Here is a 25,348-nt window from a genome sequence, read left to right on the forward strand (position 1 = left end):
ATCAAAGTTTCAAGTCAAACAGTGAGGAAGTTATCTTTCCATTAGGCAAAGGACATAGAATCTTGGTTTCCTTATTTTTAAAGGGTGGAGCAGTTTCCTTCCAATGAATCAGGATGATTTTTGTCATTATTTTCCTTATTTCCAAGGTATCGAGTTAACAGCTATGAGGATCAATGTGTAGTTAGATCTTTTCCCCCAAATCCACTGGCTGACATTTATTTCTGCTCACCCAAGTGCCCCTATCCCAAGCCTGAAACGAACAGAAACATCATGAGAAGCACTATTTTCACTTTTGTATTGTAAAGTTTAAGATTTTGTATTTTCCTTCTGCCTCAACATCCTCACACACCAAACGGGCTGTGAGCACCCCACCCAGGTGACTGGGTGCTCCACTGTGATGAGGCTGGCCCCTGACACAAGTTCCCCGCCTTGCCCTCCCCTGACTGTGACCTACTAGCATTCAAATGTACCAATGAAATCACCTCATGCCTTTTGCTGTGTGCTCATCCTGATAAAAGCACTTGCCTTGGGTCAATCTCTCTCTCTCTCCCCATCTGCTTGGCTGAGTCCACTGCTTTGGTGGTCCCCTGCCTTGTATGGCCTTCATGGCATACAGTGACTCTGTTTCTCTAAAACTTGTGAGTATAATAAACGTATTTTCCTGTGCCTCTCTTGTGTCCCCTCTTGTGGCTATACCTGACTAACCATTTCATGAAAGAGTGCAAACAACTTCTCAATAAGAACTGCAAGGAATTCTTTTCTTGCTGCTTAAACTGTATCATAGAGCTCATTTAGAAGTGCAGACTATGGGTCCGAAGACTACCAGGTAATTCCGAATCCAGCAGAGATACCTCTCAACCACAGAGAGCTAGACGTGGGGCTCTGTTGCTTTGTTGCTTTGTCGGCAACTTCTGGCAGCTCTGATGCTGCTAGTACAATCTCTGGCTCTTCATTGGAAAAACAAAGCTGAAGTTCAAAAAGCATCTCATTGCTTTCTTGCGTGAGGGATTGAATGCAAAAGAATTTGCATGTATTATACGGACTTTTCAACCAACAGCAATATGCCTAGTTCACCACTGTGTCCCTGCTGGCTCAGATGGGACTAATCCAATTCTGCCAACAGCTGCCACTGACAGCTAAAAGTTAAAAAAAAAAAAAGTGGCAGCAGATAAAAGAGAGGAGAACAGGTAGTGGGCAGGGGAGAATGAAAATGGGAAGGATAGATGCCATTTACAGGGATGAATCCAATGGAGGATTTTCAAGTGCAGAGGCATTGAAATGCCTTTCTTCCTCTCATCTTTGGTTTCTGATCCACCCCATTACTCTTCAAGCCAACTGACAGTGAAGATGGCCACATGTCTCTTCATTCACCTTTTCTAATGGCTAGCCAAGCATGGATGGGGACCTGGATGCTTTCAGGAATGAAGTGAGATGTGCTGAAAGCCATCCCCCTCCATCCAAAATGAGTGTCTAGTGTCTCCCCACCTGAAATCAAAACTGAAACTCTTCATTAGAGTTATTCCTTTGGGTCAAGGCCCTGAAGGCTCCTATTACAATGCAATTATGTTATCTAAAAGGAGGGCCATGTAGTGCCTGGCACAGAGTCGAGGTTCTCTAAATGTCATTTTTCATATCAAATTGTCACTGCCGCCATTAGAACCTTAGTAAAGATTCATCTACCAGATTTTCTCCTGTCTCTAGGGCTCGTGAGGTACCCTGATGGGAAGATTTTGATGGAACACTGGCAAAGACTTGGCAGCAGAGTCTGAGGTCTGGGGCTGGTGGAGAAAGGGGAGGCTGACAGCATGAGGGGAGAAGGGGCGCTTTTAAAAGGTCAGAAAGAGGGAAGGGATTTTGGAAATTAACATTTATTGATTCTTCTGTGAGTCAGGCACTGAATTAGATGCTTTTGCATCCACTATTTTATTTGATCCGTATTTAAACCACAACCACTTTATAGGGAAAGTAGTAATATTCCCATTTTGCAGATGAGAAAACTGGAGTTCAGATGAAGAAAGTTGCTCAAGGTCACACACTGCCTATATGTAATAGAATACAGTCTTGAACTGAGTCTTGTCTCCTAAGCCTATATTCCTGAACCATGCTATGTCACTCTCAACACTTCTCAGGGGGTGGCCAACCTAGTCTGCCAAGTCCTTTGCCCTAATGCTCCAGCCACTTGCAAATTCAGTCTCCTGTGACATCCAGGTTTCTCCCTCATTCCTAGCCATGGACTACCCACATGGAGATAAAAGATTTCCATGAGTGGTGGGATAGAAAGAGATTTTGCATTATCAGAATGGATATAAAATTGAGGAGAGCCTAGAACCCTTTTTCTGTTTGCTGGAGGGTTTGGAAACTTTCTATTCCAGGCTCCAATTTGTGTCATGCCAAATCCAAAGTTCTAGAGTAACTGGTGGATCAGTTGGGCCCCTGCCCCATGTAGACCACTTTCCTGTACACTGGCAGGAAAAATTCATTTTTCCCATAGACCAGGAGGAGAGGATATGAGGAGCCGAGTAGCTGGCATGGAGAGGAATAAACCTTGTCTCTTACTGAGTAGCTGGGGGAGGAGTGAAAGACTTGGGAGATAAGGAAGCTTCTTTTTTCCCCACCACCCGAGAAAGGGGCTAGGGAGAAGAGTCTATCACCCCATACAGGTTCTTGTGGAGGCGACCATCCCCCAACGGAGATCCAGGCCGCACTGCCCGTCTTGGAAGGTTCTTTCCTCCCCTTAGAACAGGAAATAAAAGAGGCCCCGGGCAGAATTGATTGCCTCTGGGGTCATCAGTCAGGGGCCCAGGCTGCTTTGTCCAGACGCTCCAGCAAGGGAGCAAAGCAGCTAGGGACAGTTTCCTCCTACCTTAACTTTCGATCCCCACCCTTATCCCAGCACATTCCCACACCCCTCTCCTCCTTCGTCTGCCGGTGGGACTGAGCGTCCTTTTCATTAACCTTTTAGTTACCACTTCCACGCACATACTTTTCTTCGCCCTCCCAAACAGCCCCACGCCGCCCATCACCGCCGGCTCCCCGCCACAGCCCGGCTCCGCACTTGGGTAAGGGGAGGTACTGGCCTCCCAGAGCCGTGGGGTTGCGGGGCGGGGGGGGGGGGGGGTTGTTCACTTGCCCTCGGATCTCTGCTGTAAAAACTGAGCGGCAGAGACCAGGCATGCGCAGCATCTTCGGGCGCATTGTGATGGGAACAGCTTCTCCGAGTCTCTACAAAGACTCCGGAGTAACCGCTAACCGCCCCCCCAGGACCCCCCTTCTTTAAGACAGACACACAAACGCAGAGGCAATGCAGCTTTTCTTTCTGTTTTTTAAAGGGCCAGTTGCCGCGTGAAAGGCTAGTCCACGTGAAGACTAGTGTATTTCTATCGATCCCATCTCCGGTGTTGACAAACGCCAGCGCCGAGGCTTTGCAGTCCGGGGCTGCAGTTTGCAGTGGAGCTAAGCGGTGTGCGGCTTTAATTCCACGTCAGATCAACTTTGATCAATATCCCCCTACCGGCCCAATTGGAAGAGCCCAATTCACCGGCGCTGAGCCTTTTCGCTCTTTCCTTCTTTTTCCCCTCTTTAGACCCACCATCTTCTGGGGGAAGAAGTCTCGGATATTCTTTATAATTTCTTTCTGTCTGTCTCGCTCGCTTGCTCTCTCTCTCTCTCTTTTGTTTCTTCGGGGTTTTTTGTTTGTTTTGTTTCTCGGTGTTTTGTCTTTTTTGTTTTGTTCGGTGTTTTAGGTTTTTATTCTCTCTCTCTCTCTCTCTCTCTCTCTCTCTCTCTCTCTCATTCTGTCTCTCGTAGTGATAGGGAGAGAGATCGCTTTGGCGAACCGAGCTTGCAGCCAATGAACCCGCCTTCCAGATTGGTGTGAAGACAGAAGTGAGGTGGGGGGCGGGGAGGGGGTGTGAGAGAGCCTGGAGAGGGAGCAAGAAAGGGAGACAGAGATTGAGAGAGAGAGAGAGAGAGAGAGAGAGAGAGAGGAGGCGGTGGAGGAGGAGGACTAGTGTGGGGTGGAAAGGAAGAGTGAGCGAGAGAGAGCAAGTTGAGGGGAGGGGGTGTAAGAGCCGGCGAATTCTTTTTCTTTTTCTATTATTATTTTGACGACTCCTGAGTTGCGCCCATGCTCTTGTCAGCTTCGTTTTAGGCGTAGCATGGCCAGGCAGAAGAAAATGGGGCAAAACGTGCTCCGGGCGGTCTTCCTTTTAGTCCTGGGGCTTTTGGGTCATTCTCACGGAGGATTCCCCAACACCATCAGCATAGGTAAGCGCGAGCGAGCAGCCGGTCGGGCCGGGCTCCCCTGCGCCGGAGACCGCTGCCCTGGCGGGGCTGCTGCGGCCGCGGGTCCCCATCCTGCGTGGCCTGGGCGGGGGACCGGGGACGGGGAGCAGGCAGCAACGGCGGGGAGCCGAGCCCTAGGGAGCCGGCTGCGCTGGGGAGCGGCGGGGACCGGAGAGGGGTCTCCTGGGGCCGGGGTGGGAGCGGTGGGGGGCCCGGTTTTCCGAGCCGGGGACGCATGCGGGAGGCCGGAGGCTGCAAAGGGGCGAAGAGTCGCGGCTTCTCGGCTCGCTGCTCTGGACTTTGCCATGGCGTGCGTGCCGCGGCTGCAAGTTGTCCCGGGGTGATGCCGCCTGTCTGGCCGCGCCAGGGCGCCCCGTCCCGCGTGTCCGTCTGCGGGAGACCGGCTAGAGCCGGGGGAGCAGGAAGCCCACCCTGGATCCCCCAGACCCGGGCGGCAGCCGGGGCGGGTGGCCGATGGGGTGGGAGGCGGGGGTGAGGCAAGGAGCCGGCGGCGAAGTCACGCAGACCACGGATTCAGGAATCGCCGCTGTGTGGGTCTGGAGCCCGGCTCCCGGGCGCTGGCAGAGAGTTCTCTCAGCTTCTGGCTCCTATTTAGAAGTCGAGAAGTTAGAATCGGTGCCGTTGCTGAACCAAACCCCCGTATTGTCCGAGGGATGGGGGATGGCTACCGGGCGCAGGATGGGGCAGCAGGGGGAATGGAATGCTTTTTCTTCCCAGCCCTTCCCTTTGCACCAGGAAAAGATGAACCAGCCTGTGGACATGGGCGTCGGGTTGGGGGGGGGGGGGGTAGAAGTAGAGAGGAAGCTACTGCCGGAGAAAGAAGCAAGTCCTGCGCTTGCTGCCATCGTCCTACCCCAAAGCAGCCCCCTCTTCCCCTTTCCCCCTTCTCTCCGGCCTCTTCCTCCTCGCTCAGGAGGAAAACCAGATTTCTCTTGGCCAAAATTGGAGTTCACAAAGAGTCTAGAAAGACACTCAGGTTGAAAATCAATAATCACCGCACCCCCCAGTGCCGTTGAGAGATATCCCCTGTCTATAGTGCCCCCCAGTTTGTAGCCGGTGCTTGGGGGGGGACGTGAGCCAAATCTCGGTTCCTTTTGCTTCTAGGTGGACTTTTCATGAGAAACACGGTGCAGGAGCACAGCGCTTTCCGCTTTGCCGTGCAGTTATACAACACCAACCAGAACACCACGGAGAAGCCCTTCCATTTGAATTACCACGTAGATCACTTGGATTCTTCCAATAGTTTTTCTGTGACTAATGCTTGTAAGTAGATCTGCTTTTCCTCCCTTTGGGACCTTGGGGAGCTCATTTGCATTTTGCTTGTGGGACTTAGGCTCTGCCTGTGTGCTGGGGGGGGGCAGTGATTGCCTCATTAGACATTTTAGGGGTTCTAGTCAATCCAGGTTTCATGCGACATAAATCAGCTACGTAGGATCCTGCCGAGGGACTTAAGGCAGTGCACAAAACTCTGTTGTGAATAATGTTAGATGCAAAAGTTTTATTTTCCTCCTTGCTAAACTGGCGTTCCCTCCCCCCCACACTCCTCTTTTGGCTGGAAAAAAAAAAAGAAAGAAAAAATAGCATGGTTGTTCAGGGAAATTTCTTCAGATGGGATGAAAAAAAAAAAGAAACCTCTTGATTGAGTCAATTCAGGATGTACATTACTTGACTGTTAAAGCTCGCTCCTGGTTGTAGGAATGAGCTGAATTTGACAATCGCCTAATATTTAGGAGGCAAATATGAGAAATTCTGCAAAGAAGTGACCTTGAGGCACAGATCAGGCTGGGTTCCCTGGCCTCTTTCTGTCCTATAATATCACCTTTATTACTGAGAGAGCTCTGATAGGAATTGATAAGACAACAAACTCATTACAAGTGATGAACGCCTGGCAAACTGAAGGGAAGGAAAAGACAGAGCTCAGATTACTGTTTGGGAAGCTACTTCTGCCTCCCCTAGTATTGTTCGCCCTCCTGATTCTTAAGGACCACACAGTCCTAAGGAGCAAAAGGAGGGGGGGACAGCTTGCAGCAGAAAACCTGAATATCAGAAGGGAGGAATTTCATCAGCCCCAAAGCCATTTCTGAAATACCTAGTTGTGCTCTGTGATTGTTCCTCTGGAAAGGGGACATTTTGAGAAGTAAAACCATGGGAACCCAAATGACCAATAGCCTGTTGGACACAGGTTTTTCTTGAATGGATTGTTTTATGAGAAAGACCGGTAATTCTTCATCTAAGCTTATTTTACTAAAAGTTCTCACAATGAGGCTAATGATGGCATAAATATGTTTTGCTGTTTTGGCTGGTGTAGTTTGGCATTTGGGGTTTTTTTGATTTTGTTTCAAGGGAGAAATGATATTTATGTTTCATTGGGTGAAACTTTGGATATAACTTCCTTCAAATTCTTCCGCGGCAAAGGATATGTGACTTTCAATAACCGTTGAAAGGGTCACCAAGGGCACAGGCTCCTTGGATTTGAAGACTTAGGTCAAGGGGATGGGGGTGAAGTACTTCGCAAGAAATGTGACACTTAGCAGGTTTAAGAAAATTTTAGCTGAAGGTACAGATCCTTATATGAACATGTTCAGAGATACTCTGTATTTGACATTCATTGGCTTTCCGACATTGACAAAAATAGGAACTTATTAATTCCAGCTAAGTGTGAAAGTTACAAAATGTCTGTCTATACTTTGCATCTTATTTCAGTAATCCCAGCCTGTCGCTACAGCACTTACAACACACATCTGACTCTTAATCCTGCAGCACTGTGATCTTGTCAAGAGGCTGAATCTCAAATGCAGCTTCCTAAGTATCAATTAGAACAGATTTAAAACCAAATACATAAAACTAGCAGGATTTGTTAATAATAATGAATAATATTTATTTCACCTCACTTTAGTGTCTTTCCACCGATGGGGACTGGGATAAGAGTGCCAGTTGACTTCTTAGGAATGATTGATTTACAAGGTCTTTGGTCCTGTTTTTCTATGGTCAAATCAGATTGACACCCACCTGCCAAGGGCTCTCGGAACCCTACCAAGTAGCACTAAGGAAATGATCCTTGCCCTGTGAAAAGCTCAAGTTTGAGAACAATTGAGTTGCCTTAATGTCTTAACCTCCCAGGGCAATAAAGGAACAACAATGAGATAGGAAAAGAAATTGATCAGCCCCCACACCCCAAATTCATGGCACTTCTGTTTAAAAGCTTACAAAGCTAGGTTATGGTCGGGGGCTTGAAAGTGTAAGATAATGGGTGTGGCTCGCTGGGCAACACGAAAGACAAAACAACAAAGTGACCTTGCTCTTAGTTATGCCAAATGCACATATATGCACACAAAGACACACATGGTAGAAATATCCAGAAACCAGTGATGTGTACCCAGCTGCCTGTTGCACTCTCAGACTTTACAGCTCAGAAGACAGAGGAGGAAAGCTATCATCTTTGGTCCCCGAAACAGTTCCTCTCTGAATGTCACAATCATTGAATGGGGGCCAGATCTCAAAGCTGTCTCCGGGCAGCTGCTGCCTAGAAGCTTAGTATGAGAAAGATGACTGGTCCGACCACAGTCTGATAGTCTCAGAATGCAGAAAACAAGTGTTTCAAGGGGCCATGGAAGCCCTGGAGGTGTATCTCATCCTCCTCCCCCCCACACACACACACACCCCACCTTAATGGTTCTTTTTCTCAGAGAAGTAGAGATCATATATCTCAGATGCTGGCGTAACAATACTAGTTCAGGACTGAAGCCTGGCAGGTGACCCCAGGTTCCATTCTTCCAACTGATTGCACTGTTGTGCAGAGAAGAAACCCTTGGATCCTCTGTCCTGCCCCTTCCTGGAGACCTAGGGAGAACTGGAGAAAATCCCTGACGAGTCCAAATCTGGTCACCCACCTCTCCTATCTGGTTCAGTCTGGAACAGGATGGCAAAAATTAAAGAAACTTTTCCCTGTCTCCATTTAGAATTCCTAGTTTTTCAGCCTATCCTAACCCTAGAATCGATTTCTTCCCAGAATATTCCTTACATCGCAATCCAGGGCCTAGGTATGCAGGTAAACAAACTCGGAAGAATAAACAAAGGCTAATGTTTTCTGTGTGGGTACCTTCTCTCCGCTGGCTCTCCCTGCACATTCCTCCCCCAAAGTATTTAGAAGGTTTCCTTGCAATGAATCCCAGGCAGCACTTATTTAAAGACTCTTCTTCACCAGCAACCTTTTCTTTTCTTCCTTTTCCTTTTTTTTTTTTTTCACCACCCCCAAGAGGTTTACCTGAGACAGACTCCAACTTCGTTCTGTGTCTTAAGAGGCCAATAAAAGCCTCTTTGGCTTTGAAAGGTGGTTCATTTGGGATCTCAGTTCAGAGGTAAATTGTAGTTTATTGAAGAGACTCATCTGATTTGGAGCACATGTTCCTATTTCATAGGAATTAATTGAGCTTGCTGTCTTACTTTTCAGTTTAACTAGATGACCCCAGAAAGGAGGACGGCGTGACTATTATGGTTTCAGGATACATGCGTTCACACACACAATCAGTGTGTGTAAAAAGAGACGTACACACATGTTTTAAGTTACGTGTCTGTTTAAAAACCAAATCTTATCGTCCTCAGGCTTTGGGGGAGGTGGAAACACCAAGGGAGGGCCAGGTCTCATTTGCGTGGCTTTGCTGCCCTGGTTCCTGAGAGCCACCTCCGATTCCCTTGAAGTCCCCTCCTATGTCTTGCTGCTGTGCACTTGTAGTGCACTCCACACTACATCGCCCCAGCCTCTGCAGTGTCAGCTCATTAGCACACAGATCTCATATTCCCTCTCCGCACTGTCATTGCAAAAATTGCTGTTGTACACCTTTACAGCCAACAAATGTGCTCGTGGATTACGCACTGTTTGCAAGAAGCAAGGAAAAGGCAAATGTAACCTTAAAGGTTATTCACCACGGAATTGTGCTCTAAACGCGTTAGCTTAAATAAAAATCTGTTGATGGAGGCGCAGTGGTGATGGTGGGACTTAGGAGTGCAGGCTCTAATGGAGCCCCAGGCAAAATCCCTTTGGCTGCCTAAATCTAACTCATCAGCTGCACATTTTTATTCCATTAATTTTTTTTTCCCGGAGCCCCGTGAAATATACCTGCCGAGAAGCATGCTCCTTTTATAAGTGTGCGCATTTTGCTACCAAGTGTACTTAGCTGAGACAGGTTTCCATCTCTTTGCCCACGGAGTCACAATCTAATTATCTAATTATTCTAATTGCCAGGATCCATTTAACTGTTTAGGTCCATTTCCGAAGGAGATGTCTCCCCTGATCTGATTATCTGCTCTTTGGTGGGCTTTGTTTTGTTTTTGTGTTGCTATTTGCCATGTAGTCTTCGGAACCAAGGGGAAGACCTGCAGCATCACTGCTCCTGCCCTCCAACAGATCTTCCTTATCTTGGTCAGCATAACCAAGCTGCCCCTCTGGCCAGCTGGCTGAGCCCACTGAAGCACGAAGAGGTTGCTTCCGTGGTGCCAGTCAAAGACTTAAGTGACCTTCTCACAAGGTTTATTATGGGTTTTTGAAATCTATTTTTTATGTGGAGAGGAGGCAGGAAGGTGATGCTGTTCATTTGGGCCATAAAAATAGATGGCAATCAGCAGGCTGTAAAGGTGAGCTTCTAGCGAAGTGTACTGCCTCCCCTAGAAGGCAGCTTCCTGTTGCTCTCCTAAGTGGGGGCGGGGGCTGGCTGGCCTGGAAGGGTTTGAGGGGGAAGGCACAAAGAAAACTATTGTTCTCTCCCGGCGCTGACAGCCAAGTGAGCCACGGGGGTTTTCTTCCTCTCCGCAATTTTAACTTTTTTTCCCTGAAATGAAATGAGTTTCCCACCTTCCCCACTTCGACCCCTATCCGAGGTTTCTGTAATTCAGCTTTTTTCCTCCCTCCTCCCCAAGATGGAATGAGAAGAGTGGGGGCTGCTTGAGAGCTTTATCCTCTGGTTTCGGGCTCCCGGTTGGATTTATTTTGAAATGTCATTATTATGGGTAGTCAGAGGTGATTGGCTGGTTTCATTGTAACGGGCTGGAAAATAAATAAAGCTCCGGAGGCGGTGTTGTCAGTCTCCTTTGTGGAGAGGAGATTTGTCATTTTTATACAGAGGGTTAAAGGATTAAAAGACAGCATGGATTTCCAGAGAGGGCCAGAATTTTAGAAGAGAGAATTCCTAACTTTGGGGGAGTGAACATGCTTATTCAGATGATTTCACTTTGAACGTCCTAGATTGAGACTGCAAACAGATTGGGAGGACCTTTCACAAAACTTTCTACCTTCTCTGCGGGCCAGGAATATTATCTGCATACTTTACCCGGCCCATTAAACATTTGACTGTGTTCCTTTGGCTTTGATACTTTGGATCTAATTAGATAAAATGTCCACAGGAGGGTGCAATTAAAACCCAAGGTGGGGGCGATGGGTGTTCTTCAGCAGGAGTGTGGGTGTTGTGCAGACGCAAAAGGAACTCCCTCCCTGCTCAGGAAATGTCTGGGCTCCAGACGTAGAGCCACAAATAGCCTCAGCCTGTGTGTGGGCTGAGCCTTGAGCTAGGGCAGCTGCCCCCCAAAAGGGGTCAGTCCTTGGCAAAAGGTGAACACGGGCAGAATTTGTCCTCTTTCACACTTCTACTACTCTTGCCATAATTTCCCCCTCCTGCTCTGCCTGCCCAGCCCAGGCCCGCCCTTTTGCTGGTCTCTGAGTGGCCCCTGACTCGGGTATCCCAGCCAAAATAAACTTACCTAGGCACTGGTCTCCATTCTGGACTTTTCTGCTCCTTTTCTGTCAGAACATCCCTGTTCTTGATCCATCTTCTTGAGGGCCTGCACTCTACTTTAGGGGTGACAGCATTTTACATAATACACGAACCTAGCTGAAAGTGGCCGGTAAAGGGTTGGTATACCTAATGGGAATATTTGCTTTAAAACCGAAGACCATGAGAACCCTAATGCCTCAATTTCAAGGAAAGAAAGATACTCAAATGAGCATGTTTCTGGACATGATGCACAGAGTGGCTGTTCACTCTACCAAAACCAAAGAGCAGCTGGCCCTGGTCATGAAAGACCTCTGCAGCCAGAGTAAAAAAAGCTACCTGCACATGGTAGGTTTGGTGTGAGCATGCCCAAGGCACAGGGCAGGTGCAGCTTCACCGTGCTGAACTTGGACTTGATGGTGATTTGGGGATTAGCCACAGATCACAGGGATTCGTTTTATGAAGGAGGTAAATATGTACAACTTTTTTCCCCCATGTCAACCATACTCAAGTAAATGTTCTTAAAAAGTGCAAACTTTTCATATGTACCACCAAAAGGGAAAAAAAGAGGCTGTTGTCGAATCTGAAGGTGCTTCCATGGGCACCGGCATGGGATGGAGGTCATGGGAGAGGAGGAAGGTGGTGAGGAAGCTGGAAAGTCTTGTAGGAAAGTTTCCTTTCCCTGAGATGGCATGTAGAATGCAGTGTTTGCAAGGCAGCACTCCCCCCTCACAGACACTAAATGGTAGCTCTGGAGGGATAAGGAGAGGAAACGGAGCTGGTAATGACCCCTTCACCCTATGGCACACGGTTCAGTCTAGAACGGCACCTCTCAACCTTTTACATGCACACCAATCACCCGGGAATCTTGTTAAAATGATGTTCCAGATTCAGTAGGTCTGCGGTAGTGTCCAAGAATTTGCACTTCTAGCAAATTCCATGGTGATAGCAAACTCTGAGGTGATGCCAATGCTGCCAGTACTCAAACCACTTTGAGTAAAGAATCCAGAGCAGGGAGACTGTGATTACCAAAGACAAAGGCTCTCCCAGACAAGCTCTTAACACCTATCTATATCTCTCTGCCTTCCAAAGAAGGTTCTGTGAGATATATATATATGTATATATATATTTGGCTCATTCTGACTCCAAGATGGCCCTATCACATTCCCAGCAACCCTGTGTCTGGTTCAGCCATGTCTGTAGGTGGCATGATTAGATGTCTGATGAGAGTTTCTCCTTAAGGTTGCTTTTTGTAGGGATTTGGAAGAGACTGGATTGCAGGCTGAGAGAGGAGGTGGCTCATGAGCCAGGATGACAGAGTCTTGGCTTCTTGCCACACCCCAAAATGTCCCTTTTAGAAACAACCTGCCCGAGAGAGTTAAGGTTGGCATGCGGTTGCAACTGTCTTTCCACTTTGCTTCTCTGGGTCAAGGCATGCCAGAAGGAGGCATGTAGCATCTGCTCCTCAGCTGTCTGACTTCCCTTAAATGGGGTGAGAATCAAGAAATACAACACAACTCAAATTCTGTCTGGTTCCCTAACAACCTGAAAAATCGACTCCATTTTCAAGGCTGGTGCCAAGAACACATTGTGAGGTAGGGCGGGAGGAGAGGGAAATAATGTCACTCTGGAACATATCTGAGCTGAGGACTTCGCCAGAGAAGTCCTTAGAAGCTTACCCAGTGTCATTCGAGAACTGCCAAATGGCACCCGTTACCCTAAATATTGCCCCCTACGGCAATCTACCATTAGTCTGAAATTCCACAAATTTATTTATTTGTATTACTGCACGTCAAGGCCTGTGCTCAAATGCAAGCATACTATCTGAAAGTGAGTGAGTTAAGTCATTAGCAGCCATTAAGATTTCAACCAGAATTCTTTGACCAAGTTACCACCTATTACCTTGCAGAATCCTTAGAGGTTTTCCAAGACAGGTAAGTGCCTCCAAACAAGGCACCTTCCCCAGAAAGTGAATGGTGGGCAATCCGGGGCACTGGGAGACTCTTGAAGATGAGGAGGGGTTCCTCAAATACACTTCACCTATTTGGCAGCATTTGACTTTCTCCAAGGATAAATTCTGGGAGTTTCTTCTCTAAGATTTTAGTTGTCTTTGACCCTTCAAGTCACACCCTTTTGATAGTGGGGGGGTATATCATCTCTTCCATGCATGGTTGTTTGCTGCAACAGATGATCTCAGCCTCTAGATTCCCCGCAATTACTGTGGGATATTTTCGGAAGTAAAACCAGTTTGTGATGAGGGATGCTGCGGATTTTTTAAACCTTTTTAAAAATGTTGCAATCAAAACTAGTTCCCTTTCAATTATCCATGATTGGCTGATCTACCTTACCAATTACTCATTGTGACATGGGCCTCATTCTTGCAGCTGCCCAGAAGGGGATCAGGCTACCAGCAACGAATGAGACAGCAAGGGATCAGGACCCAGCCTGCCAGGAGTAATTGTGTGGATGTGGGTGTGGGTCTCTGTGTGGGTGAACACCTTTACACATTTAAGGTAGAAAGGCAGCCAATACCTACAGTCAGCCAAAACCTGTTACAGAGTCTGAAATATTCTTATATTCCATTGTTATCTCCAAAGCTACTTGTTGGTTAGTTTAAAATAGTATTTCTTGAATTGGACCATTTGCATCAGAATCACCAGAGATGTTTGTTAAACATATGATTTCCTAGGTCACATTCCAGATGTTTTAAATCAGAAAATATAAGGATAGGCCTTTTTTTTTTAAACAAGCTCTATGGATGATTCTAATGCACACTCACTTTGGGAATCACTAGTTTAGTTAGCCCTGGTACTGCAAACAGAGATCTATGGATTTAGATTGAACATTTGTTGAGCACCCACTAAGCGCCAGGCATTGCACCAGGCACTTTCACATAAGTCACTTCTGTAAGCAAGCAGGGTGCTTTTGGCCCATGAGAGCATTAGTGAGTGGCTCTCAGGTCTGAAATCCAAGACTTGAGAGAACTAAGACTAGCCTCAAGTCAGTCTTTGAGGTAAACAAAGCAAAACTGCTTTTTGCAATGGTAAGTAGAGACAAGGTGATGATTTTTTTTTTGACAATACTTCTCTTCTTTGCTTGTTAACTAATGATTGGTCCTTAACCATGCCATAAACTAGATGTAATGGCAAATGCCAACCCATTTGTCAAAAAACAGATGTACTGCAGTCACTTTATATGGTATTCATTGTGCCATCCTTGCTACCAAGAAAGGCTGAAATAATATTAACTATCATTCATTGAACCCATACTATGTGGAAGACATGGCACTAAGTCTACAACATGCCTTATCTCATGGAATCATCTCAATGTTGCTAGAAAAGAATTACTCTCATCTTCATTTTATAAAAGAGAAATCGGAGGTGGTTCAAAATATAAAGCAACTAGCTCAAGGTCATACAGCTGGCTAATTAGTGAGGCCAGGATTCTGGCTGGGATATTCCTGCCTCTAGAGCCTGAACTCAATTTCAACTGGGGTTGAAATCTCAAGTGATTACAGGCTCAGATGGATCACATAAATTGGGCCAGGTGTGGAGTGGTGGGACTTGTGGCCATCTGGAGAGTCCATGCCCCTCACCTGAAGACAGTCAAGTCCATTTTTTTGAAAAACCACTGTGGGGCAAACAAAGCATCTGCAACAGGACTTGGGGCAGGTGTGAGTCTCTGCCCTCTGCACTACACTATCCCCCCTTCCTCTAGCAGCTAAGTTACTAGTTGAGGGAACGTCTATTAACTTGTAGTTAAAAGTGCTGAGAAAATCAGAAAATCTCTTCTGCACCAAAGAACTATTTGACCCTCTCCTCTTAGTGGGCCATCAGCGTACCTCAATATGGCAGAACTTTCTTGCCTCTGTACACATACTTGTGGTCCTGGGTGCATACATTGAATATCCAGTGGCCTTTCATGACTGACTAACCTTGACCAGCCTTCCTCCCAGCAGTGCTGAGGCGTGTAGCAAGAGCAGAATGTTGGCACGGGGTCATTAATGACAAGCGCTCAGCAGGTCAGAAGAGGCACTATTAGGGGACACTGTAGGGGAAACTTCTCAGATTCTGTCTGGTAAATGCAAATCCCAGGCCCACAAAGTAGAGGCCACCGGCTCAAGTGCGGCTCTACTGACGTTCACCCCAGGGTGGGAGCTGCCCATACACCCCAAGACAGAGGCTTACTAACTTTAGAGTGAGGTCCAAAGCACAGTCGCATAGTTAGTTGTGTGGAGCTGTATAAATTGACCTAAGGCAATTTGGTCATTCAAATCATTAGGTATATTTTGTTGAATATCAGTACTCGCCATGGTTACAGTGTGGGCTATAGGTCTTCTCCCCATAACCTCACTATCCGATTTAAAAGTAAGCTTCGGACAAAATACTGTTTCTCATTAAAATAATAGCAAGTAGACATAAAAATAATTGGTCAGCCTGTTCTGTAGGTTCAGTCAAGTCCAGCTGTCTTTCCTTTCAGGTGCTCCAAGAGCATGAAGGTTCACTTGGGGCAGAGAAAGAATATTCTAGTGGCCGGTTGCAGGTAACCAGGGATCCTCATTAGTGGCTGCCCACAGGACTATTTACAAATTAAGCCTAGGGTGCCATTTCCAAGGGATAACACTATAGAGTTTATTAGATCCTCATATCTTCTTTCTGCTAGTTTGGGAACACCTGTACCATATTTCTAGCGAATCAACATATATTGAACACCACTGAGGTCACCGATGAGAACTTTAATGTTAATTTTAAAAGCGTCTGGTGTTCATTAGAGATGAAGATACCCAAAGTGCTGGTAGAACCACTTCTTGGTTGGAATTTTTCGATGCTAGATAACCACCCCTGCACTGTGTATTTCTCAGTAAGGGTAACTGACCTCCCCCCCCCCCCCCCCGCTTCCATGCCAGGGTGTAGATTCTAACTAAATAAACCACATCTGTGCCTCACCATTTATGTTGAAGTCTTACAAAGTAAATTACAGAAAATATAACATTTGAGATACCATATTTCTTATGGCCTTGGAATGCAGTATAAACTATAGGGGGATTAGGGGCATAGGGAAATGAACAATGGAGCAGGATTGGGAGATCTATCTGGACAACCTCTGGCAAGTCGCTCTGTTCTCTGGTTGAAGCTTTTATCTTTGGTAAAATGGGAAGGTTCTTCTGGATGATCTCTAAAGAGGCTTCCATTTTGGACATCTTATCATTCCCTCTTGTCTACTCCCTACCACCTCCTCTTCTAACCTCACTTCGTTTCTGAGGAAAGACCATCCAAAATGAAGCCCCCCATGTTCTTCATCTACATCTAGAAACTTCCCTTTATATGGATCTATTCTCTGGCTTTAGGAGACTGTGACAAAACTATTAAATCCTTAAAACCAACGGACAGTGCTTCTAGCCAGTTGTGGCTTATCCTTACTCACATCTCACCTCTTCCACTTACTAGCTGTGAGAGCTTGGGGCAAGTTTACTTCACTTCATTGTACCTCAGATTTCCCAGTTATAAAGTGGGGATAGTAATAGTCTGCACCTCATAGGGTTGTGGAGAGTTACAAAATGAGACAATTTGCAAATCCACATAAAGCACTTAGAATAGTGCCTGGCACATATTGGATATTATTATTATCAACATAATCATTAGTTTAAAATCCTTTGAGCTTTTTGTCCTAAAAACAGAAACCTCATTTCATTTGAAAAGTAAAATCTCTTGTCGCTTTAGAGACCAGATTTCTTTCCTGAACAGCTGCCCTCTGAGCCTTTCTGGAGCTCTCAGCTCTTCCCCAAACCCAGGATTATTTTTCTTGCCAAAAAAACCATCACAGCACTCTTTCAGATCACCAGCCTACCACCATGACCTTCTACATCCCTCACCCACGCATCCAAATTTGCCCATCCAGTTTGCCTCTTGGGGATAATAGCTACTCAGATATACTCTGTGGTCAAAGAACTCAGAGATGCAGTTTTCTGCATAATCTAAGGACTACGGGTTCAAGGGAAGACCTAGAGTCTTCTTACCCAAATAAATGGTCTTCTTCATCCCTATTCCGTCTATTTCCTAGCACAAAAATGAATCATCCTTTCTGTTCCTTTGTGACAAGACATTATGCAAACACAAGTAGTCCCCCTGACTTCCCAAAGGCAGGAGGCATCCACAAGTCTCTCTGAGGGTTGATCCAGACGAAAACACTTGGGCCAAGCTCCCAGGGGACTGGCTCTTCACCAAGGCCCTAGAGCCTCTCTCAGACATGGGGCTGCCCACATGAGTTATGGAAGGAAAAGCAGCAAGGAACTGCTCCAGGCCTTCCAGGAAGCCCCTTCATTTCCTTGGGCACCGTTGGCCCACCAGGGAGTGTGATTTCTCCATAAGTCCCAGAGACAAGAGCCCAGGGGACTGATGAGACAGGCACTCCGTACTGCCCTTTCTTTTCTAGAACAGGCAGTGCCCTGGCACACATACATTGCATTCATCTTCCCCTAGTCCTTCCTGCTGCCTGGTGACACTAAGCATTCGCTAATCCTTTTAGTCTAATCCTTTTAGTCTCTTGCCATCCAGATGATGACAGCTCCACAGAGACCCACTTTTGGCACATCTCTGAGTCCAGTCCACCCTTTGAGTAAATACCACAGCCTCTTCCAAGAGTTCAGTCCACTTTGTGCAAGGACACTCATGGTGTCCTTCAACCTCCTGGCTCCTGTCTCTCCCAACTCTTCCTGTCCCCATCGTGCCCTCTGCTGCCTGTAGAACTTGAGACTGTGAGGATTAGACCCAGAGCTGCCAAGCTCTTTGTATGCTCACTGCTGGCCCTTGGGTCCCATACCTAACTCTCTGGAATCAGGGGCTGCCGTTTCTCTTACTTAGTTTGGGAGCCACTGGAGGACAAAGGATGACTCTAAATTGGACTGCCTGCATTTGAATCTTGGCTTTGTCTCTTACTACTCATGTGACCTGGGGCAAGTGACTGAACCTCTCTGAGCCTTCAGTTTCTCACCTGCGAGACAAAGATGAATATAGTAGTAACTGATTTATAAAGCGGTTGTGAAGATTGACTCAGACCATCCATGTAAAATATGTAACATGATGCCGAGCATATAGTAAGTGTTCAATAAATGGTAGCTGTTATTAACGTGGAGTACTGTGGCCACTGGTAAGTGGAAGAGAGGAATAGAATTGGTCAAAACCAAACTGGAAGAAATTCTTTTCACCTCTAGCCATCCCTAAAGCCCTCCAAACTAGTGTGTACCCTCTGTGGGTCTGTAGCTGAAACCAGGCCAGATGGGGTCACCTTGGAGTACTCACAGTGCTGCCTCAGGCATAAGGGATTTGCTTTGGGGCAAAGCAAAGGAGAAAGAATTGACCTGATGACCCCAAAAGCCAGCACATACACACCACTAAGTTCAATCATGCCTTCATTGAGTGGAATTGTCTAGAAGAACATGCTCCCTTCTAATTTTTTTTAAATCTGAACTAGATATGCTTGGAGGAAAGCAGCATGGATAGTAATACGATAACCTTGGCACTTGCTGGCTTGAAGGAAAGAACAACCTTTCATCAAATGTAAAATCTATTTTCACGTGTTGAGAGTGGAGAGTGGAAAAGTGGATCCTGGAATCTCCACTTAGACAAGGAAGAATGTGGTGCCAGTTGAGCTCTCCCAGCTGTGATTTTTCCAAGTTCTTTTAATTAAAGGTGATGTGTGGATGGAAGTTGAGAGCATATCAGTTTGAGTGTATGGATTTTCTTCTTTTGATGTTGCTTGCCTAAGTCAGACCAAAAATAGCAAAGGAAGGAGATATGGAAAAGGTTAAAAGAGAAATTTTGCTAATGTGATTTTCCAGCATATCAGCCTCCATTCTCCCCAGAGCAAAGGTTAACTAGCTAATTCCACAAGCACAGACTCACTAGAAAGGATCCTGCTGAGGACCACAGGGCCATGCAGTCCTTTTCCTACCCTCTCTTCCTTTGTATTCTGGGGCTGATCTGCCAGCATGGTGTCTCCAGCAGGCCCAAACCTGGGTGATGACCAAAAGCAGTTTTTTTCCTTCCTACCCCAGGGTGCCCTTGCCCTGCCTGCATCACCTCTTCTTCTCATTTCCTATCTGAGCCAACTGCTATGCAGCCTCAAGGGATCAGTGATCTTTTGTCCCTCTCAGATGAGAAAACTGAGGAACAGAGAGGCTAGGTGACTTTCTCAGGGTCACACAGCCAATGGATGGCTGAGCTGAGACCACAGTGCAGGTCTTCTAACTCTTGGCACTTCTCTACATTGTCTTCCCAACATAATCCCTTTTGTTTTAACTTTGACTGCTATTCCATGATGCTATATATGAAAATAATGACAGCCTTGTATTTTTTAAGTAGATGACAGAAAGGAAGAATGAATTCACAGTGAGTGAATTAGAAATGCAGTAAAGCATGAGTTTCGGGGGCCACACATAATGGTATCTTCTATTTAGTGCCTCCAATGTTAACCTGTCATTTTACCACCCTCTGATTTATAGTCACAAATGAGCAAAACAAAGTCTTGAAGGCCTGTTATAGATCACAGACTGTTGGAGATAGAGCAAGTACTTCTAGTCCAGCTACCTCATTTTGTGGATAAGAATAATGAGGCCAAGGAAGGAGAAGAGATTTGCCAAAGTCGATGCATGCAGCTCCCTAGTGGCAGAAGCAAGATGAGGGTCTAGAAGGTTGGATTCCCAGAGTGGGGTCTTTTCCACCACGTTTTATTTTTTATTTTATTTTATTTAATTTATTCATGAGAGACACAGAGAGAGAGGCAGAGACACAGGCAGAGGCAGAGGGAGAAGCAGGCTCCATGCAGGGAGCCCGACGTGGGACTTGATCCCGGGTCTCCAGGATCACGCCCTGGGCTGAAGGCAGACGCTTAACTGCTGAGCCACCCAGGTGTCCCTCCACCACGTTTTAAAACCTTAATCAAGGGCAACTGGGTGACTTAGTGGGTGAGCATCTGCCTTTGGCTCAGATCGTGATCCTGGGGTCCTGGGATGGAGTCTTGCATCAGGCTCCCCACAAGGAGCCTGCTTCTCCCCCTCTGCTTATGTCTCTGCCTCTCTCTCTGTCTCTCATGAATAAATAAATAAAATCTTTAAAAAATAATAAAAAAGTAAAACCTTTACTGGCAGAGTGTTGTACTACAGCAACACCACATGTTTTATTACATTCCCATTTGCTGCTATCTTTCTTTTTTCTCTAATTGTTTTATGTATGTAAGTCATATCACCCCAACTAGATTTTTAAAGCATAGGTTATTTTGTTACAGTTGTAGAAATTAAAATGGAAAATTAATTCATACTCATTGTAAAAAAAAAAAACACTTCAAAAATATAGATAAGAAAAATCATCCAACTAAAGTAGAAAATCACCCCAAACCTGGGTTTTATCATATGTAGAGATTTGTATCCTGCCTTTTTACTTTGTATTATATAGGGAGCGTTTTTCCAGAGTCTTTAAATGTTCTCTAAAAATTTGTTTATTTAATGTTTATAAATTATTATGTCACATCCTGTCACTTTATGGCATATATATGCCATGACTTTATATAACCATTACCCAATTTTATGCATTTAGCCAGATTCCCAATTCACCGAGGTTTATAATACGCATTGGCCTCCTGTAATATCTCCATCCTAGCACAGGTCTGAACACCCAGCAAATACTTAATAAGTACTTGCTGACTGATAAGTTGCCTTGGCCTTTCTGTAGTCATCATTATTCCTCCCCTGGATAGGGCAGCCAAAGCCAGAGCTTGACCTTCCAGCCTCTTTTAAGGTACGTGTTAAATAGCTCAAGACAGGTTGTATAGCAGTAGTGGTTGTGCTTAGAAGTCAGACTGTCTGGGCCCAAGTCATGGCCCATCACTTCCTGGTGGGATAGCCATAGGTGAGGCACTTCACCACCACCCCCAGGCCTCAGTTTTTCTGTCTGATAAATGGAGAAAATAGTAGCACCCACCTCATAAAGTGGTGGTAAAAACTGAACAAGAACATATGAAGAAAGTACTTGGTATATAGTGGGCACTCAATAAACGTTAGTCACAATTACGAATATTATATGCATGAAATGAGTACAGCACCAGACTTCGAACCAGAAAGCCCTGGTTCCTGTTCCTTCTCTGCTCCTATTGTAGCCCCATGGCCTTGTGGAAGTCACTTAACTTGTCTAGGTCATAGTTTCTTCATCTATGAATACTAATCCTGTGCACCTTATAGGGATTTTATGAAGATCAAAGGAGAGATCTTCATCTATGAATACTAATCCTGTGCACCTTATAAGGATTTTATGAAGATCAAATGAGAGAATTAATGTGAAATTATTTTTGAAAACCATGAAGTATGATTGCAAAGTACGTCAAGTCAAAGGTCAGGTATGATTGTTGTCCATAAGACGGGAGATGCAGAAGGTACAGGAGAGACTGGGAGGAATATACTGAGCCTAGAGAAAGATTTCCAGAACTAAACCCCTGCTATTGGACATACAGACTGAGCCTAGAGAAAGATTTCCAGAACTAAACCCCTGCTATTGGACATACATATAGACAGATGGGACCTTATAGATCCTGTAAGCCTGACATCGGAATGTTATGTGGAAGCAAAGGGTTGCAGAGCAGAGACAGCTTGAGATCACAGAGCCAGTAGCAAAATCGAGACTAGAACTCAGGCCCCTGATTTCCTGAGCAGAGTCCCAAAGCCATCCGTGCAGCTCTGTATTTATCGGCCTTTCTCTCAAAGGGGATGAGGAAAGGAAAAGATGTAGTTATTTGTGGAATCCATGTAGGTAGGAACTGATTAATTGGAGTTTGGTTGCGAGGACAAGCTGCATCTAGCAGAGCTCTGCTATATTTTTAAATGCCAACCTCATTCCAGGGAAAGGAGAGTAAAAGGGCAGGAAAGTGATGTGGAGGTGGAGGGGCGAGGAGTGAGACCCCTTTCAGGTGGGGTGAGTGTGTCCTCAGACTTGGCCGGATTCCTAGGGGACTTCTGTGGTTCCCAGCAATGACCGCTGCAGCAGATGGCTTCCCTTTGATTGTTAATATTTATCTTTGCAGTTGGTCCTCAGTTGTGTGTTTTTGGAGAACTTGGTAAAGCAGATGAAATTGCCAGTTGCTTGCAAATACAATTGCCAATTGTTTGAATGAAGTAAACTGATTACAGCCAGAGGACCATTCATTTTGCCCTGGCATGCAGACAGCCAATGTCAAGCAAGAGCTGCATCCCTGATGGCAGCCCAGGTATCACTGCATCCCCTGAATTATATCCCTCCAGGTACTCAGTAAATATATGTGTTGGATACTTTCATCTTTACGCTATTTTAGCTGAGATGAGAGCACATAAACACTTCCATCTGACAACCTTTTCAAGTTCAACACCACAGAAGGTTATTTTAAAAAGAAACAAGAAAGGGGTTTTTCAATAGCAGACTCTAAAGGTGACTAAAAACGCTATCCAACAAGGCGGCCCGTTAAGAAATGTAGTGTGAAATGTGTCAATAGGATGAACCCAAAAGAGGTCTCACTATTCTTAGCTCCAGACTTGTGGCTGCCTTCCCCAGATGCCACTGTGGCCAGGACAGAGTCCATCAACGTTCACCCTCTGCCCTAATCCTGAAGCGCCCCCCTTCCTCCCTTCAGCTGAGGATACCCTGTTGCCAGAGGCAACTGACTGTCACCTTGTGCTCCGCATGGCTTCTGCGGAGAGGGACTCCCTGCCTTGGCTGGGAGGCACTGAGGGAGGGGAGGAGGAAGCAGTTAGAAAGTTCTTTGTCATGCTACAGAGATCACTGGGTGCTGTGCTTGAAATAGGGCAGCGAGAGTGAGCCGAAATCAGGCCTCTGGCATCTGCAGTAAGTGGCCATGGTCTGAAATCAGCAAGATGGATGAAAAGGTGAAATGACCTTGGTCACCAAGCCCTGTTACTGTAGAACGAGGGGCTCCCCCTGGAAACTGTAAAAGAACCAATTTTGGGCAAGTCAAAGGCAGGCCTGCTTTAGAGAGTGGGAAGTAAACATACGGAACCCTTCACCCAGAGCTGATGCCAGCTGAGAATGTAAATACCATTGGAGGAGTTTTGGTCCATTCATGCTCTCTGGGGACATCTTTAATCTCTGAGCTCAAAATCAGTGAGGACAACTAGGACCTCTGACAGTCTCACTGGATAAGTCTTGTCCATGAACTTAGGATTGTGATCTCATGTTCCAGTTAAGCTAGGGAAAAAGGGGGGGGGGCGCTATTTAAGGGTGACTGCTTCTGCCTGAGTTGCTGAAGTCTCCGGTTTGTTCAGAGTTCAATTCTTGTACACATAGAAGGGAGGCAGTACATCACAGAAGATACAACCTTGCCCCTGCCCTGCCACTACTAACCAGCCACAGGATTGCCCCTCTCCAGACCTCCCCTTTTCCCATGTGTAAAACATGGGCATGAGATTAGGTGACCCCAAAGGTCCTTTCTAGCTTCAAATCGGTTTAACTTAAACATCACTGAGTTCCCTTGGAGAGTTTGGGGGTGCTCTGTACCTTTCCTTCCCCTCCCTTTCTCAGCAGCTTGGGCCTTTCAGTATGCTCAAGGGGTGCCCCAGACCCGGCCAAGATGTCTCACTCAAGACCCACTTCCACAGCAGGATTTCTATTTCATGGCCTGTTCCCCTATTCTCCCAAGCCCCCAGCTTCCCAGTAAGGAGGTAGAACTGGTTCTATATGGAAGGCTGGTTTTGTTCAGTGCAGGTTGCACAAGTTTGGGCTCTAAGTATTAGAGGCAGCATAGTGTGGGCTTGAAAGGTTGCATTGACCTGGGTTAGAACACAAATCTGCCACCTGTAGCTGTGTGACCTTCAGCAAGTTACCTAAACCCTCTGTGTTTCCGTTTCTTTCTATGAAATGACAGTCACAAATCTGCCTTCCTTCTAGAGTGACTCTGAAGATTGATTGGGAGACTTCACATCAAACGTGCAACATAATGCCTGGCACACCGTAAATGCTACCACCAGTGGGCATACTTCTCTACTCTTCACTAGAGTGGAGCTACAAATCAAAACCACTAAGCCAATCAATATTGAGCTGATAATCAAGCTGGTAACTTTGAAGTGGTGGAAGTCATTCAGCTTCTCAGCACCCCCTCCCTCCCATTGTGGTCCCAATAATAGCATATTCACAATTCAGTAGGGGCATTCTGGAAACTACACAGGCCCACAAGCAAGTTATTTCTGGTGGCATTTGGGTTACTTGGATGGATGCTACTTTCACTCCCCTGTGGAGCCAGCTCTGCCTGTGGGGATCCTGTAGGGAGGTTGACAGAGGTAACTCCCTCACGTGGCTCATCCACGCAGAGTGCTGACCAGTATGTCCCCTTCCTGTTCAAGGGGTGAAGTTAAACCATGAGGTGAGAACAATGCCACTACAGTTACCCCTATCTCCTCCCATGTCGGGTTCTCACTGAGTAGCACCATGGCCCTGGGGGGGCTGGTGCCGCTGGAAGGTGGCAGGTTGAGCCCAAACACACACTTTCAAGATCGATGCCATGCCATTTGGAGATAAAATAACAAGACAAAGCAGAGATGGAATGGCATCCAGGTTGATGAAATTGCAAGAAAGGTTAATAAAGGATCATTACTCAGTGAGCCCCATGTTCTGCTCCGTGGGTGTGTGCTGGGGGGCTAAGGGGAGTGATGGGAACGGATAGCAGGGAGACGCAGCTTCTCTTAATGCAACCTCTGCTGACCAGAGTGTGTGCTTTGACTTGGGGACCCCATAGCTCATCTTACACAGGTTACCTAAAGATAGTTTCTCTTCCTTGGCTTTTCTGAGTGAGAAGCCCTCCATCTTTGGAGAAAAGACCCCAGTAATTAACTGGCATACATGCATGAACATAAACATGCCTTCAGAGTTTAATGGACCAAGGAAAGATGGAAGGAGAGATCATTCCTGAAGGTATGTGCCAGGTCCAGCGTGAAGGAGGGTGAGAGAGATGGTGACCAGCACTGACTGGTGGCACTTTACTGGGAGCATGCATGGATGAAGGCTGGTGTAATGCCCACTTTGCAGTGAGGGAGGCAAAGCGATATTCATTTCATAGCTAGTGAAACTGAGGCCCTGAGAAGGCAATGTGTCGTTCCTGGCAAGTGGCAGGGGTACGACCCAAAACTGCCTCCTAATCCTGAGCTCTTACCATTAACCATGCTGTCTCCATGTAACTAGCACTGGAAAGGAAGAAGTGGTTTCACGTAAGCTAATTTTCCAGATAATTGAAGCACGCATCTCTCAGCAGTGCAA

At 46.3% G+C, this 25,348-nt stretch overlaps 1 protein-coding gene across 15 annotated transcripts in view; it reads left to right on the forward strand.

The window, feature by feature from the left end:
* The first annotated feature begins 2,741 nt into the window (after positions 1-2,741).
* The window catches only part of GRIA3 (glutamate ionotropic receptor AMPA type subunit 3), a 281,453-nt gene continuing 258,846 nt past the window's right edge, over positions 2,742-25,348 (forward strand). For 2 of the 15 annotated variants that reach the window (XM_072743731.1, XM_026017894.2), the window contains exons 1-3: positions 3,383-3,890; positions 4,140-4,266; positions 5,410-5,568. In XM_072743731.1, the coding sequence (XP_072599832.1) occupies positions 4,158-4,266; positions 5,410-5,568 (268 nt within the window). In that variant the 5' untranslated portion in view covers positions 3,383-3,890; positions 4,140-4,157. The other 13 variants (XM_072743737.1, XM_072743738.1, XR_011998189.1 and 10 more) reach the window with 13 other exon arrangements.

This window comes from Vulpes vulpes, chromosome X (genome assembly GCF_048418805.1).
Source record: "Vulpes vulpes isolate BD-2025 chromosome X, VulVul3, whole genome shotgun sequence".
In the NCBI taxonomy this organism is placed as follows: domain Eukaryota; kingdom Metazoa; phylum Chordata; class Mammalia; order Carnivora; family Canidae; genus Vulpes; species Vulpes vulpes.